This window comes from Sorex araneus, chromosome 1, assembly GCF_027595985.1.
Source record: "Sorex araneus isolate mSorAra2 chromosome 1, mSorAra2.pri, whole genome shotgun sequence".
In the NCBI taxonomy this organism is placed as follows: Eukaryota; Metazoa; Chordata; class Mammalia; order Eulipotyphla; family Soricidae; genus Sorex; species Sorex araneus.
This window is the reverse complement of record NC_073302.1, coordinates 338,982,542-339,000,667: the sequence shown is the minus strand read 5'-3', so window position 1 is coordinate 339,000,667 and position 18,126 is coordinate 338,982,542. Positions and strand designations below refer to the sequence as shown.

Below are 18,126 nucleotides of genomic sequence, written 5' to 3'. Positions count from 1 at the left end.
TGTGGGTTGGCTGTGTGTAAAGCAAGCACCCTACCTGTTGTACTGTGACTCTGGTCCCATTTTTCTGTATTCTTTCATTTTCTTGCCTTAGTTATGCTTTATATTATTTTACTTCCATGCTTGAACTAGCAACATCTGTGCATTTTAAGAGTTGTTAGAATTGTATCTCAGGCCCTGCCAAGGCCTCTGAATCAGAAATTACATATGTACAAGATCTTTAGGTGATTTGCGCATTCCCCCAGATCATTCAGAGCATGCTGAGACAGAAGTCATACTCCTCACAGACTAGTCTTGGAATGATACATCATATCTTGTGCTGTACATTATTGATCTTAGAGGTCAGTGCTGGTATAGAGTGAGAGGCGATTTATGAGGGTGTGACTACCAGGAGGTAGGGAACATTGGCACTGAGAATAGGAAGGAATGGGGAGACAGCTTAATTAAGTTCCCAGAATAGTTTAGAGCAAAGGTGAAATAGTATAATTGGGGGCCAGGACTGTACAGGGTTTAGATACTTGCCTGGCATGAGGCTGACTCTGGTTCACTTTCTGGCACCACATTGAGTCCCCTGAGCACCACTGCCCCAAAAAAGTATTTTTAAACAGTGCTTGAATATAGATTCTCCTTCTTCTTATAAAATTTTCATACTCAAAAGTGGAAAGAATTATATAAACAATAACAGATCTGCCACCTAGATTTTGGAATTAACATTATCTTTGCCTTGTATCTTATTGGATGCATTTCTAAATAAGTTACATAGATTTGAAGACCTTCTCGAAGATATATATTAATTGCAAATGAGGAATTCAAGAGAAAAACATGATTCTGAGGTATGAGTGTTTCACATATATATGAATAAAAAAGGAAGAAGGGGCAGGGGTTGAAAGCCTTATTTAAAAAAAAAAAAAGTTTAGAGTCACACCTGGTGATGTTCAGGGTTACTCCTAGCTCTGCACTCAGGAATTACTCCTGGCAGTGTTTGGGGGATCAGGAGGGATACCAGGGATTGGTGGGCCAAGTGCAAGGCAAATGCCCTCCCGCTGTCCTATTGCTCCTGCCCCTGGAGTGGGTAGCTGAGAGGACTGGAAAGCATGCTTTGAACGCTGGAGGCCCAGGGAAACACCAAGCCTGGAGGGATCCCGAGCTCTCTGCTCGAATTAGCCCCTAGGCTGGATGTGACCCACTGCCCCCAAAACTCCCCATTAATGATTGGTTAGTTGAAGGGCTTTAAAAAATACAGACTTAATTTTATTTATTTTTTTCTTTTTGGGTCACACTTGGCGATGCACAGGGATTACTCCTGGCTCTGCACTCAGGAATTACCCCTGGCGGTGCTTAGGGGACCATATGGGATGCTGGGATTTGAACCCGGGTTGTCCACATGCAAGGCAAATGCCCTACCTGCTGTGCTATTCCTCCAGCCCCCCAAAATGCAGACTTTAGCAAGAATTTCTGTACTGCCTTTCTTTGATTACTGCTGAAACTATTTAGGCAGGGGCTGGAGCGATAGCATAGCGGGTAGGGTGTTTGCCTTGCACTCGGCTGACCCGGATCTGATTCCCATTCCCAGCATCCCATATGGTCCCCTGAGCACTGCCAGGAGTAATTCCTGAGTGCAAAGTCAGGAATAACCCCTGTGCATCGCCAGGTGTGACCCAAAAAGCAAAAAAAAAAAAAAAAAAAAAAAAACCATTTAGGCAGTCGTCATAGTTGCTGTTTGCCATGTTCAGGGTGCAGGGTATGGAACTGATTGGAGTGAAGCTTGTGATTGCTCTGACTCTAAAGGTAGATTTTAGAGCCATCTTGTCATCTAGGAGCTCTGTGGGAGGAAGACAATAGATAGGGGTTCAGGAAGGAGGTGGGAGATAATGTTTTAAAAGTCATCAAGTGTAAGCCTAAACTGAATTACTAAAATGGGAACTGCTGCTGGGGAGATCTGTGGGTCTGGAATAGTGATGGAGAAAGGGGAGCTCACAGAAGGCATTGGGGGCAGAAGAGAAGGCACAAGCAAGGGAGGTGTTTGCCTTGCCCTTGGCTGACCTGGGTTCGAGCGACTCCTGGCATCCCATGTGGTCCCCCAAATCTGCCAGGAATTACTCCTGAGCACAGTGTCACTCCACGTATGACCTACCCCAAGCCAAAAAGAAGACTGTGAGAGAGCACACAGGAAGGAGAGTGGGATCAGGAACGTCACATAAAGAGTTTATTTTGCAGGTGTGATATAAGAACTGAAAAGTAATTGTGGGATTTAACAATGAAAAAGATCACACTGGGGCCTGAGAGATAGTGCAGGGGCTGGACTCTATTTGGGGGAGGCCGTACCCGACACCGCCTAGTCCTCGGGGCCCTGGGCACTACCAGGAGTGATCCCTAGGCACAGCAGAGCTGGGATAACATGGCCCGAAGCCCACCTCAACCGGAAATATTCTCCTAGTGTTTATGGTGAACGTTTTTAAATAGAGGAGAGATTGACCACTTGAGGGACCAGGCTTGAAGGAATCATCTTTAGGATTAGTTTCTTGAGTGTAAGTTGAAGGAAAGGAAGGAATAGATTCAGAAATAGGATGGACTGTGGCTTGGAGAGAAAGGGGTGGGATTCAACACCTAATTAGAGAGAACAAAAGGGAATACCCTGCCACAGTGGCAGGGTGGGGTAGGGGGAGATGGGACTGGGGGGGTGGGAGGGACGCTGGGTTTATTTGTGGTGGAGAGTGGGCACTGGTGAAGGGATGGGTTCTCAAACTTTGTATGAGGGAAGCATGAGCACAAAAATGTATAAATCTGTAACTGTACCCTCACAGTGACTCACTAATTAAACAATAAATAAAAAGAGAAAGGGGTGGGATTAGTGGTGAGAAAGAATTGAGAAAGTATACTTGGAGTTAACGGGGAGGCCAACTGGAGGAATTCTAGTACTTGGCGTCCTTGGTGAGGGAGGCCTGTAGGTGAGCTGGGAATAAAGGAAGGGAGATGTTGGGTGCGTGTGCAACCTCCAAATGCCAGCGCCTGTGCAACTTCAGAGAGCCAGCACCCATGCAACCTCAGAGAGCCAACACCCGTGTAACCTCAGAGAGCCAGCGTGCATGTGCCATCCCATACATCCAAGCAGTAAACCCCATGACAAAGGGAACTATTAATATAGCACTGTAGTGCTGTTGTCCCATTGCTCATCGATTTGCTCGAGTGGGTACCAGTAATGTCTCCATTGTGATACTTGTTGTTACTGTTTTTTGGCATATTGAATATGCCATGGATAGCTTGCCAGGCTCTGCTGTGCAGGCGGGATACTCTCGGTAGCTTGCTGGGCTCTATGAGAGGGACGGAGGAATCGAATCTGGGTCAGCCGCGTGCAAGGCCCTACCCACTGTGCTATCGCTCCAACTCTATTAATATAAGAGTAATTTTTTTTAACTTTTTTTTTTTTTTTTTTGCTCTTTTGGGCCACACCCAGCGATGCTTAGGGGTTACTCCTGGCTCTGTACTCAGGAATTACTCCTGGCAGTGCTGGGGGACCATATGGGATGCTGGGAATCGAACCTGGGTCGGCTGCGTGCAAGGCAAACACCCTACCCGCTGTGCTATCGCTCCAGCCCCAAGAGTAATTTTTTAGTGCGTGTTGTAACAAGCAATAAAAACTAAACAATCTTGTGCCTGCCTAAAGGAAAACTGGGAACAATGGTGGAGGGACGGTCCCACTGATGGTGGGATTGGTGTTGGAGCTCTGAATGCTTAAAGCAGCTGTATTATGAACAACTTTGTAAATCAGGATGTTTAAATAAGGTTAAAAAAAACATGTTGAGGAAAGGGGAAATTTAGAGAAGCATTGAAGCCATCCAAATGAGATGAAAAATACAAAGATGATGATGATGGTCAAAACGGTATAAATTATTCCATTGGCAATTTTGGAGTGTCTAATTATAAAAATCAAGATTTTTATTTATTTTTGTGCATGTGCTGGTGATTTAACCCAAGCCATGTACATTAGTTATAATACATATATGTGTGTGTGTGTGTGTGTTTTGTTTTGTTTTGGGTCACACCTGGCTTGTGTTCAGGGCTTACCTCGGGCTCTGCACTCTGGGGTCACTACTGGAGGTGCTCAAGGGGATTGGACCTGGGTCTCCTACACATAAAACGTGTTCCAATCCTTTGAGCTCCCAGCCCATTATTGCCTAGTTTCAGATATAAGTTTGGAAAGAGGAGGGCACATGGTAAAGCCAGCAATCTGGTTTATGAGTAGAATTCAGCTTCAGCCAGTTTTCTGTGAAACCAAGTGCTATTTCCAAGAATTGGTGTCACAATACGGGGGCCTCCGTGCTGAAAGGGTTCATTGTTACTGTGAATATGTTTATATTTGTTCCACTTTTTACAAAAGTGGGGCAAGGGGACCAAAGGCAATATATTTCATTAACTTAAATGAGTCTTCACTGCTTCATTGAGGACCTTCTGTCTTCATTTAGAGGTTATAGTAGGGGGACCAAGAAGATGATTGGCAGGGCTGGCAGGCACACTTTGCCTGCAGGAACCCAGAACCCATCTCCTCCTTACTGCGTACTGAGCACTGTGTGTGGCCCCCAAACAGAACAGACCAAACATTGCGGTGGGGCCTGGAGGAACAACATAGTCAGTGACGTGCTTTGGGAGCAGCTGTCATGGGCTCCACATCCCCAGTGCGCCACATGCACAGAGTATGGCCCTGCATCTGCAGTCTGCAGTGCCTGGCATTGCCATGCCAGGACCAGGTATGTGTAGACACCCAAAAAAGGGTCCACCCTCCCCTGAGCACTGCAGCCAGGAAGTTGGCTGAGCACCTTGATAGGAAATGTGCCTCCCGGCAGGTCCCTGCAGCAGCCCCTGCAGTCACGGCAGCCTCAGCAAGTGCCTCAGCTAACCAGGTGGGCCTTAGCGAGCACAGCACCAGCCTGCCTGGAGGAGTGAACCTCACTGAGCGCTGCAGCCAGAGTGGGGGTCTCCAGGAGCATGCATAATCCCCGAAAGCGACAGTGGCAGTAGCCTCAAGGGGAAGATGGGAGAGTAGAAATTAAAATAGGATTAAATTTGCATAGTGTAAACTTCATGTTTTTTAAGGTGTAGTTCTGTGAGTATTTTTGGTTTTGCCCACATCTTGCAGTGCTGGGGGCCGTTTATTTCAGCTGGTGTGTGTGGCGGGGTGGGGTGGTGCTGTAGGGAGGACCACGGAGAGCCCGGGTTGGCTTGGAGAGCCTGCATCCAGGCCATTGAACTAACACTCCGCCCTGAGCTGTGAGCTTTTTTACCAATGTGTACCCTGTGACTGGGCTGGAGCGATAGCACAGTGGTTGGGCATTCGCCTTTCACGCGGCCGACCCAAGTTCAATTCCTCTGCCCCTCTCGGAGAGCCCAGCAAGCTACTGAGAGTATCAATCCCGAGTGGCAGAGCCTGGCAAGCTACCCGTGCGTATTGGATATGCCAAAAACATTAACAGTAAGTCTCTCAATGAGAGACGTTACTAGTGCCCGCTCGAACAAATTGATGAGCAACGGGATGACAGTGACAGTGACCCTAGATACAATCACCAGTAAGAACAAAACAAAGCTCATGGAGCCGAGAGAGAGTGAGTGGATAAGGTACTTGCCCCCTGAGCTCAGTCCCTGGCAACACCAGGAGTTAGTCCTGAGCATAGCCAGGTGGAGCCCCCAAATCTAAAACAAAAAACCTCAGCTTTGGGGCTGGAGCGATAGCACAGTGGGTAGGGCGTTTGCCTTGCATGCGGCCGACCCGGGTTCGATCCCCAGCATCCCATATGGTCCCCTGAGCACCACCAGTGGGTAATTCCTGAGTGCAGAGCTAGGAGTAACCCCTGTGCATTGCCAGGTGTGACCCAAAAAGCAAAACCAAACAAACAAACCAAAAAAAAACCCTCAGCTTTGAGTGAGTGAGTGTGTGCGTGCGTGCCTGCCCACCTGCCCACCCTGGGCTGCTGCTGCTGTGATGTCCCCTGCTTGCACAGACGTGATTGTAGGGTCCCAGACTAGACATTGGGGTTTGTTGTGGTGCTGGGGGACCCAACTTGTGCCTTGTTGCCTGTGAAGTGAGCAGCATCTTTGAGCTTTCTTTCAGCTTGACGGGCTAGAATACGTGGCTGGCCATGTATACGCCCCTGAGCTTGATCCTTGGGCCTGGTGCCCCCAGCAGTGCTGGACCCAGGCCTCATCATATGGCCTGAGCATTGAGACTCTGAGCCATGGGTTGCCAGGATTGCTTCCAGGTCCTCTGAGCACTGTTTGGGAGGCTGCCTCAGAAAGATTCGATTTAGGAAGTTAGTTAAATGGATCTGAAAGGCAAAAGGGAAAGATGGAAGTCACATGGAAAAGAGTGGATGGTCACAGCCACAACTCCTAGGATGGGGGGCGCGAAGAGAAGAGGCCGGAGAACCGTGATGTCGTGGTGGAACCTGGGGCCAGGAAGAGGCTTTTAGTTGTTGCTGGTATCTGAGCCGGCCCGGGAGGAAAGCACCTGGAGACCTCTGCCTCCACACCCAAGTCTGCTAGCTGTTGCAGGGAACTAGAGTATGCACACTGGAGGAATTAGCCTTTCTCCCACCATCTAGCCTAGGCTGCCCCCTGTCGGCCGGCTTGTGTCACCGAGCCAGTTACAGAATGCAGTGTTCTGGGGCCCGAGTCATAGTACAGCAGTTAGGGCGCTTGCTTTGCATGCAACTGACCCAGGTTTGATCCCTGGCATCTTATATGGTCCCCTGAGCTTACCAGGAGTGACCTCTGAGCTCCAGAGCCAGGAGTAAGCCCTGAGCACTGCCAGGTGTGGCACACACACAAAAAGAATGATGTTTGTGGTTGAGGGACAATAGCTTAATAACTGGCAGAAAATTTACCTTTGGGGCTAGGGCGATGGCTCAGAGAGCTGGAGCACGAGTTGTGGATGCAGGATCCATGCTCTCCTGGCTCAGTGCTTACTGCACAGTTCCTCTGTATTGTGGGCTTCCCCAAAAGTTACAGTCGGATGCTAGGGGTAATTGTTGGGGTTGGAGTGAGGAGCGTTGGTTCTTGAGGGAGGGAGGTGTATACAGTGGGGAGAGGTGTGGTGTTGTAGTTTTGTGCATGGAAAACCACCATTAACAGTATGTAAAGCACAGCGCCTCAGTATAAACTTGTTGAAGATATTCACGTAATGCAAAAAACAACAAAGGGAGAATAAAGAAACAGCATCAGACATGACACTAAACAAGTAAAATGGCATATGTCAATTTAGCTACATTAATAATACCAAGTGTGAATGAATTAAACAATCAGACTTGATTTTAAACATGACTCAGCAGGGGGGCTGGAGCAATAGTGTAGCGGGTAGGGCGTTTGCCTTGCGTGCAGCCGACCCAGCTGACCCAGGTTCAATTCCCAGCAACCCATATGGTCCCCTGAGTACTGCCAAGTGTAATTCCTGAGTGCAGAGCCAGGAGTAACCCTTGTGCATCGCCGGGTGTGACCCAAAAAGAAAAACAAATGACTGAGCAACATGGTTTTGTGAGCTCATGGAGTATTTATCTCTGGCCCTGTCCTCAATGTACTTGGTACAGAGCTCTTGAAATCTGTCAATTCCTGGGTGATATGAGCACTAGGAACATTACAAAACATCTTACATTTTCTTTTTTGGTTTTGGGATCCCCTCCAGCAACTCCTAGCCCTGCTCTGGGTTGTGCTCAGGGGACCGTGTGGTGCCAGGGAATGACCTGGGCTTCCCACATGCAAACATGCATGCCAGCTTTTGGAGCCCTGTCTTTAGGAACGCTTTGTTGTTCTAATATTTGTTGAGTGACTCCCAATTCTTGACACAAAACTCGTCAATCCCTTTGAATTTCCTGGGTGGTATACCGCACTGCTTTTGGTGAGGCACACTTCATAGTCTCCTGGAAATGAGGCTCATAGTGGATCCCTGGGGCTGGAGCGGTGGCACAGCAGGTAGGGCGTTTGCCTTGCATGCGGCCGACCCGGGTCGATTCCCAGCATCCCATATGGTCCCCCAAGCACCACCAGGAGTAATTCCTGAGTGCAGAACCAGGAATAACCCCCATGTATCTCTAGGTGTGACCCAAAAAGAGAAAAATATAGTGGATCCATGTGTACATGAGGAAGCCACCAGTGATTACGACTGGCAGATAGCTCGATGGGCTGGAACAGTTCTGTGGTTTTTATGAGCATAGCTGGCAGTGCTCAGGGATCACTGCCGACATCACTTTGGGGACCATATATGGTCTTGTGGATTGAACTCGGGTTGGCCACATGCTGGACTAGCTCCCTCCCTTTTGTCTGGCTGGGAGGACATGCTTTGCATGGAGAAGGCCCGGGCTTGATCCAGGACACCTCATGGTCCCTTGGCTCTGCCAGGAACTACCCCAAGCTCTGAGCCAGGAATAGCTCCTAAGCACTTCAGGTGTGCCTCTAAAACAATAGCAACAACAAAAAAAATCTTTGGAACGGGACTGAGAGGGAGAGTACAGGGGTGGTAGTGCATGTCTTGCCAGCCCTGCACAGTGCCCAGCACCGCCTTGTCCCACCAGCAACACTGCTAGCCCCTGACCACAGAGCTTGGAGAGGATCCCTCCCCCGCCCCTACTAGTGGGCTGTGGTGTGGTAAAGCTCCTGCCTCACATATGTGAGGCCTGGGACTGTTCCCAGCACCCTAGCGGAAAAAAGGATGTGGTTTGGAGAACTTCCAGCTGGTGAACACTCCTACAGTCCAGGAAGGTGACACATCCCAGTTCCACAGGGACAGAAGCCCTGCACTTCGAGCCCTGTGACTCTCCTCATCTCATCCTTGTCATTGCCTCCCATCTGGGGGCTCTCGTGGCATAATGCCACACCCACCGTGGAGGAGGAGATGTGACCTGAAGTACGTAGCCAGGCCAGACTAATTGTGCATTACTTGGGGTCTCACTACATGCGATTAGTGTCTGAAGTGGGGGGCAGTCTTAGAGAACTGAGTCTTAACCTCTAGGTTCGGATGCTTTCTTCTGGTAGATGGTGACAAAATAGAGTTCAGTGGTGAGCTATGCAGTCGGGGCTGCAGAGTTGCTTGAAAACCCCACACAGATGGTGTCAGGAAGGTTTGAGTGTGGTGATGGGTGGGGGTAAAAGAGACACAGGTAGAGGGGGTTTTTCCTTTTTCCATCTCTAGGAGATACTTTGAGATTTTCAGGTACAAGTGACTTGAAAGGAACAGGAGCTGGAGAGGTAGTGTAGTGGGTGGGGCACTTGCCTTATATGCAGATGAGCCTCGTTTGACCCCTGGGCACGCATGTGGTTACCCTGAGCCACCTGAGCACTACTGGGTGTGACCCCCAAGCCCCCCCCCCCAAATATATTTGGGGCTGGAGAGATATAGTACAGTGGGGAGGGTGCTTACTTTGCATGTGGTTGACCCAGGTTCAATCCCTGGCATTCCATATGGCCCCATAAATCCCTCCAGGAGGGATTCCTGAGTACAGAACTGGGAGTAAACCCTGAGCACCTCTGGGCGTGCCTGCTCCCTGCCAAAAAAAAGTGTGGTTGCAGTTGCCCTACAACAGATGATTGGTTAAAGAAACTTTGGTACACCTACACAATGGAATACTATGCAGCTGTTAGGAGAGATGAAGTAATGAAATTTGCTTATAAATGGATAGGCATGGAGAGTATCATGCTAGGTGGAATGAGTCAGAAAGACAGGGACAGACATAGAAGGACTGCACTCATTTGTGGAGTATATAATAACATCACACGAGGCTGACCCCCAAGGACAATAGATACAAGGGCCAGGGGGATTGCTCCATAGCTGGAAGACTGCTTCATGAGCGGAGGGGAGAAGACAGATGGAATAGAGAAGGGATCACTAAGAAAATGATGGCTGAGGAATCAGTCGGGATGGGAGATGCGTGCTGAAAGTAAACAATGGACCAAACATGATGACCTCTCAGTGTCTGTGTTGCAAGTCATAGTGCCCAAAAGTAGAGAGAGAGTATGGGGAATATTGTCTGCCATGGAGGCAGGGGGAGGGTGGGAAAGAGGGGGTATACCCGGGATATCAGTGGTGGGGAATGTGCATTGGTGGAGGGATGGGTGTTTGATCATTGTGTGAGTGTAACCCAAACATGAAAGCTTGTAACTCTCTCACGGTGATTCAATAAAATTGTTTTTTAAAAAGTGTGGTTGCTAGGTAGTGCGCATTATGAAATTTAGATCATGACGTTATAGCAAAATCAGAGAGCTGGTGTTTTTTTTCCTTGACCTAGACAAACTAGAAAGAAAACAAGTTTCAAAGTTTTAAAAAAAATGTTCAGGCAAACTTCAGATCCTAACTATCATATTTCTCTTTGGGCCAGTTTCCCTGATTGATGTCCTCTCCGCCCTTTCCTGCGGTAAGGGGTGAGCAGCTGCCGCTCATTTCTTTTGGCAGAGCTTTGAATTTTGAGTTATTCTCTTTCCTAGTGGTTGAGAGTCCTCCCCGCCCCCACTCTCACTGCTTCTCCTCCCTCCCTTGCTCACCCCACTCATGTAGTAGAGAAAAACAGAAAAAAACAGAAAAGAAAATAACGTTCTCCGGGTTAGTGTTAGTTTGCCACCTGCGTGGAATCAATTCACTCATTGATTCCAATGAGTGAATCAGCTTCATTCTTGTCCTTCCATTTCATTTATTTATTTATTTATTTATTTATTTATTTATTTATTTATTTATTTATTGCTGTTGGTTTTTGGGCTGTACCTGGTGGTGCTGAGAGCTTACTCCCGGCTCTACACTCAGAGATCACTCCTGGTGGTGCTTGGGGGACCCTGTGCAGTGCCAGGAATTAAGCCTGGGTTGACTGCGTGCAAGGCAAGAGTCCCACTGTACTGTTGCTCCAGCCGCAGGAGTCAATCTTTTGGCAAGTACCAAGTCAGGAACCAAAGGCTGGTGTCCTGACAAGCAGAGCCAGCTCCAGGGTCTTGGACCCTTGGTTAAAGGGAGCAGGAAAGAGGCCGATATCAGACGATGAGCCTTAAAGCGCAGTGATTACAGTGGCGGGGACATTTCTTTGTGAAATTTTATTTAAAGTTCTGAGGAAAATTCAAAATCGGCTTTATTTTTGAGAGAGGCTCTTAAGCTCGTGCTCAGGGGACAGGGCTCCTCCAGGGAACTCCAGGACCTGTAAGGCCGAGCATGCTCTAGCCGTCTAAGCCACTCCTGTTACCCATTTAAGTTCTTCTCAAGCTTCAGTTGTTCTGGTACCACATGGCATGCCAACCACTGTGCTGGGAGCAGCCCGCCCAGAAAAAGCACCATCACAAAAACTAAAATGACTAACAGGATTATATATGTTTTGGGGGAGAGCCACACTGGCAGTGCTTGGGGCCACGCCTGGCTCTGTGAAGAGGCGCTCTGCTGGTGAAGTCTGGGGCAGCCTATGAGGTCCCTGGGTTTGAACCCAGGTTCTGGTGGCAGCTGCGTGCTAGACAAATGGCTTAACCTCTCTCTCTGGCCAAAGATAACATTATTTACAATGTCTAGTTAATATTTAATATACTCTATTTGATTCAGACTTGACTTTTCTTCTTTTTCTTTTTTCCCTTTTTGGTTCACACCCGGCCATGCTGAGGGGTCACTTTGGCTCTGCTCTCCTGATGGTGCTCAGGGATCATATGGGATGCCGAGGACCGAACCTGGGCTGGCCACATGCAAGGCAAACGTCCTGCTGCTGTACTATTGCTCCGGCCCCCAGAATTGATTTTTTTTTTTTTTTTGCTTTTTGGGTCACACCCGGCGATGCACAGGGGTCACTCCTGGCTCTGCACTCAGGAATTAATCCTGGCGGTGCTCAGGGGGACCATATGGGATGCAGGGAATCGAACCTGGGTCGGCCACGTGCAAGGCAAACGCCCTACCCGCTATGCTACCGCTCCAGCCCCAGAATTGATTTTTTTACTGCAAATTACTGTCTTGATTTTTGTTTGATTTTGGGGGGTACAACTGGTGCTTCCAGCTCAGCGCTCAAGAATTCTTCTGGGGCTTGGGGATCCTGTGGGCCCCGGGTCAGCCAGGACTCCCCCATGCAAACATGATGGGTTGGGGTACACCAGCCTTCTTGTAGCTCTGCTCTCTTGTGGTCTTTGCTTTTTGGGCCTCAGCAGAGCTTGGGGGTACCAGGACTGCCAGCTTGGGGTTGAGCCCAGGTCCTGTGTGTGCCAGGCTCTCCCTTTGGGCTGTCTCCTTGAGCCTGCCTTAGCTCTGAGTGGAGTGAAGCTTTGGAGATGGAGCCCAGCTGGATTCTCCCCCTCCTACTTTCCAAGTTCCACAGTTGTTGAGATAAGTCATTATTACTCTCTCCTTGGTGCCAGTAGTCGAACCCACTTGCAGCACTGAGCTCCATCCTTGTCCCCAGTAAATACTACTTAATAATGGCAAAAGAAAAAAGTACTTAATTTTGATACTTTTATCTTTGCCAACTTTTCAGAATGGTCTAAGAATGTTACTAAAAATAAATTATTTTTTCTTCTTTCCCTCAGGAGCAGTCACCATATCCTAACTACAATTCTAATTATTGGAATTCTACTGCCCGACCGAGAATTTCTTACTCAAGTACATACCCTGTAAGATCAGAAATGCAAGGCCAGGTATAAAAGAGATTTTCTGAATTTTTTTCTTGACAAATTATTTTCAGTATCTGTGGCAATTTCATAAGAATAATTGTGTGGGTTTTTGTTCTTTAACTCCATCTTAATCATCTTAATGTTTTGAGTGCAGAGATAAGGAAATAATGTGGGTACACCTATGGCAAAAATGTAGTTTGAGGCAGATTAAATTAATTCTCAGGACCTGGAATTAACAAAGGTACTTCTTTGTGAAAAACTGACTTCCTATGACACTTACTCAGTTTCAGGGCTGAGGAGATAACCCCTTGTTGGAACGCAAGCCTGGCACGTACCAGTTGCAGGTTCAGCCCCGCTGGCTGCCACATGGCTTCCCAAGCACTGGTGACCCTGACACCACTTTTTGTGGTGAACACCTTTTGTTGTACCAAAAGGGATCAACAAAACAAAACCCAAATATAACACCATGATTTACCAAGTTGTTCATAGCACAGTTGTTTCAGTCATTCAGTATTCCACATCAGTCCCACCACTAGTGTGACCTTCACTCCACCAGTGTCCCCAGAAAAAACAAATATTCAACTTTAACTCTCAGGTATACTGCAAGGGTACAGAAAATAAAAGCCATTCTTTAATTTAGTACTTTTGTTAATTTTTGTTTGAAATGTTTCCTGTCTTTTAAAAGAAATAAAACAAATGCACTTTAATCCTGATAGCACATTTCTTTCCATTTCTTGAAATTATATGTATGATTTCTTGTGTTTTATACTTTTATATCTTGTACATACACTTAAAATACTACTCAGCATCTTGGCCAGTGTAGTGAATTGCACACCAGCATTCCTTTGCAGCTTGTTTCTTTCACTCGCATTTTTACCTTTGTGCATGTGTGAGACCAGAATTTCCAAGGGGTATATAAAATTGTAAAGTTTTATTTATAACCAAATTAGTGAATATCTCAAAGAGAAAGTGTTTACAAGAGTCACTAGTAGGCATTTCCTCTACTGTCTGCATCACAATGTATGATGTGTCCTCTCTCTCAATCTCTCTCTCTCTCTCTCTCTCTCTCTCTCTCTCTCTCTTTCTTCTCTCTCTCTGTCTCTCTCCATCTCTCTCATTTCTGGGGTGCCCAGGCCTCATTCCTGGTTCTGCGCTCAGAGATACTCCTGGCGGCGCAGGGACCATATAGAGTGCCAGGGACTGAACCCAAGTGGCAGGGATGCAGGACAAGTGTGTAAGCCGATTACGGTCCCCTCCCCTGAGAAGCCCTGTACACCACACCTGGCATGCTCAGGGCTCACTACTGGCAGTGCTCTGGGGCCCGTATGCAGTGCTGCTCGGGATCACATTCAGGCTGGCTGCACGCACCGTATCCACTGTAGTACCTTTCTGGCTCCCGACCCTCATCTGTTTTCCAGTTGTTGTGATGGCTGGTCTGGCAGGGTGTGTCCCTGTGGTGCCTCAGGAGTAATGTAGTGTTGGGGATTAAACTCAGGGCCTTGATTATATATTTTTTCCCTTTTAATTTGGTGATATTCTCATTTAAGGTTGATTTGGACCAGGAGCCCAAATGTTCAAGTTAGAGGGGTATTTGCTGCTTATCCAAAGAAACTATAAAAGCAGTTAATTTTGTTTATTTGGTGCATCATAGAAATAATTTTTCTTGACGGGTGGTTGTGATTTGACCCATGTTCAGCTGTGCCCAAGAGTCATTCTCAAACCACATATGGTGTTTAGGGGACCATATGTGGTTCTAAGGAACCTGGATTGGCTGTGTGCAAGGCAAGTGGCTCACCCCCTGTACTGCCTCCCCAGCCCCTCCATTTAAAAAATATCAAAGTACATTTAATTATAAATCCAGTTTCATATTCACAGAAATGCCTACAAGCTTACAGTTTTGGAGGGGCAGGGACGGCACACGTGGCAATGCTCGGGTTACTCCTGGCTCTGCACCTAGGAATTATTCCTGGCAGTGCTTAGGGGACCATATGGGGGCAGGGAACCGTATGGGGTATTGGGAATCAAACACAGGTTGACTGCATGCAGAACAGCATCCTACCCACTGCAGTGTTGTCTGACGCCTGCCGAGGAAGTTTAAAATAGAAACTTTTTGTTTAAAATAGAAACTTTTTTTTCCCTCCCACCCCCCCTAAAATAGGAACTTTTGAGGCAGGAGCGGTGACTCATCAAAAGAGCACAAGTCTTCGTCATGGAGTCTCTGGGTTTGATCCTAGTACCCCAGAGTCTCTTGAGTACCACCAGGAGTGGACCCTGGGCATGGAGCCAGAAGTAGTACCTGAGCACAGCTGAGCATGGCCCCAAAAACAATAAATTTAAAAAATTAATTAAACTTTGCATTGCATGTAAGTTTACTTTCTTTTTTTTTTTTGGTCTGTGCACTGTGTGTGTACTGCTGGGGATCAAACCCATGGCCTGTGCATCCAGGGGAAATGCTCTCACTGAGCTACACATCCCTGGCTACATTTAAACAAAATTTTTAAGTCTTTTTTGGGGAGGGGTGGTGTTGGGTCATACCCAGCAGAACAGTGGTTGGTTGGTTGGTTGTTTTGTTTGGGGGCACACTCAGTGGTGCTCAGGGCTTATACCTATCTCTGTGCTCAAGGATCACTCCTGGTGGGCCTTGGGGGACCATATGGGGTGCTGAGGATAGAATTTGGTCATCCGTGTACAAGGTAAGCACTCTGCCTGCCGCAGTACTGCTTCGGCTCCAATGGCAGCGCTCTGTTCTAGAACTCTGTTCTAGAAAACTTCTGATGGTCCTTAGGGGACTACAGAAGATTGAACTGGGGTCAACCACGTGCAAGGCAAGTCCCTAAACCTCTGTACTATCTCTCTTGCCCCATTTTAAAAATTCTTAAATTTACTGATGGAGAGCATAAAAACATTTTAAACTTTAAGTCATAAAATTTATAACCGTCTACTATTCTTTGCTAGTTCTACATGATAGGGTAAATCACTCTGAACTACTGCTAATAAATGAACTAAAATATAGTTCTGTAAAGTTAAAATTATTTCTGGTAGGAAATTTAGTATCTTCCACAATTTTAGTCCCTCTTTAAGAGTGTAAGCAAATTTAAAGTTTTAGTCCTTTGTCCAATTAAAATGTCCTTATCCCCGACAAGAGAGCTCAGAAGGGCTGGATTGCCCCCTCCTGTGGGAGCCTTGGGTTAACCCTTGACACCAGCTGGTTCCCTCACACTTGCTCTTGCTTGGCCCATCCCCGAGGGGATCCCCTGCTGTTGGTCTCCCCTGAAGTGACCTTTACTAGCAGTGAGCACTTGACAGCTTTGGGGTGGTGGTGTGGGCTGGGGCTGGACTGGGGGCAGTCTGTGCAAGGCTAGTGCCTCCCACTTTTTAAGCACTCCGATTTCCTCTCTGTCTCAGGGTTTCATGCATACAGTATCTGACACCCACACCCTCTGTCAGGGTGTCCAGTTTCCCTCCGTGGGCCCCTCCCCCCATTAACCCAGCTCCCCCAGACAAAGAAAAGTGCTGTGCACTCTGTGTGTTCTCCTGGCCCTCACAGTCAGTTTTTCTGTTTCTTTTTGAACCACACCCAGTTGGTGCTCGGGCGCCCAGCTGACTCTGTGCTCAGGGACCACAACTAGTAGTGCGTGGAACCATATGTGGCGCTGGGAGTCTAATCTTTGTCACAGCTGCCTGCAAGGCAAGTACCTTAACTTCTGTAATATCTTTGCCCACCAGCTGTTGATTTTTTGTCTGTTTTTGAGCCCACACTCAGCAGTGCTTAGGGCTTACTTCTCACTCTGTGCTCAGGGATCACTCATGACAGGGTGCCAGGGAATCTGGCTTGGCTGCATGCAAGTTCCTTAGCCTCTGTATTAACACTCCAGCTCCTTGCCGTTGATTTTTTTAAAAATAGTGATCATTTTATATGAACTTTAGCATAAGACTGATGTGGAATGCAAAATAAAGAAAAAAATTGTGTTGCTGCATTCACAAACTTGCATTTCATTTGTGTTATATCTATTCCTGTTACTCACATTGTAAAGCAAGCATTGTTATTGCTTAATGCTATGTATGGTGGTTATAAAATTTCCACAGTTAAGTGTACAGTGCCGTTTCTTAGTATATTTACATAGTATTATACTACTACTGCTGTCTAATTCTAGAACCGTTTTCCTCTTTCCAAAGAGCAAAGCTGTACCTGTTAACCCTAGGAAATTTCTTCCTTCTTCCACCAGTCCCTGGCAATCGTTAATGAATTTTTCAATGTCTGTGGATATACCCATTCTGGACATTTCATGTAAATGGATACTATATTATGAGAACTTTTGTGGCCAGCACACTGTTCATTAGTATAGTGTTTATCCATACTATTTCATGTGTCCATCCACACTCCATTCCTTTCTGTAGTCAAATAATAGCTGCTTTTATAGATATACATTAATCTTGTACATCCTCAGTTGATAAAAATGAGTTTTTTAAAAATTCTTTTGGCAATCATAAAAAAATGCTGTTATATAATTTACTGATTTTTTTTTTTTAATTTTTACTCTTTTTTTTGGGGGGGTGGTCATACCCAGTGATGCTCCAGGGGTAACTCCTGGCTTTGCATTCAGGAATTACTCCTGGCGGTAATTGGGGGACTATATGGGATGCTGGAAATTGAACCCGGGTCAGCTGTGTGCAAGACAAATGCCCTACCCACTGTCCTATCGTAATCCTCTAATTTACTGATTTTTATGTGGACATCTGTTCTCCAGTCTCTTGAGTCTATATCTAGGAGTGAAAATGCTGGGTTACATGGTTTTAACTGTGTTTAATAATTTGGCAAATTGCCAAACTGTTTCAAAACAACTATCAAAATTCATTGAATTGGAATTAATGTGTTTTCATTTTTCCATATTTACCTCAATACTATCAATATTATTGTTGTTATTAATATTTTAGGTATTCTAGATTTGAAGTGGGATCTCATTATGGTTTTAAGATTTAGATCCCCAATGTTGAGCATCTTTTTCTTAAGGTAGTTTATTTGTATATCTTACTTGGATAAATACCTATTTTTAGCCTTTTTTCACTTTTTAATTAGGATATTTGTCTTTTTATTGTTGAGTTATAAGAGTTCTTTATATTCTACATATTCGCTTCTTAAGGAATACATAATTTGCAAATATTTTCATCCATTTTCTGGGTTGTCTTCTCTTGAATGGTATCTTTTGAATCTCAAACATTTATAATTTGAAGTCTAATTTATTTTTTTTTTTCTGTTGCTCTTTTGGAAACATATTTAAAAAATCATTGCCAGGGTCTGGAGTGATAGCACAGTAGGTAGGGTGTTTCCCTTGCACGCAGCCGACCTGGGTTCGATTCCCAGCATCCCATATGGTCCCCTGAGCACCACCAGGGATAATTCCTGAGTGCAGAGCCAGGAGTGACCCCTGTACATCGCCAGGTGTGACTCAAAAAAGCAAAAAAAAAAAAAGAAATCATTGCCCAAACAAAGGTCACAACATCTTATTTTTAGTTCTTATACTTAGATCTATG

General features: G+C 46.4%; 1 protein-coding gene across 3 annotated transcripts in view; it reads left to right on the top strand.

The window, feature by feature from the left end:
- BAG4 (BAG cochaperone 4) overlaps positions 1–18,126 on the top strand; it is a 41,810-nt gene that overhangs the window by 2,907 nt on the left and 20,777 nt on the right. For 2 of the 3 annotated variants that reach the window (XM_004606864.3, XM_055124637.1), the window contains exon 2: positions 12,511–12,618. The exons of the other annotated variant lie outside the window; for it this stretch is intronic. In XM_004606864.3, the coding sequence (XP_004606921.2) occupies positions 12,511–12,618 (108 nt within the window). The remainder of the gene's footprint in view (positions 1–12,510; positions 12,619–18,126) is intronic. 3 annotated transcript variants of the gene reach the window in all.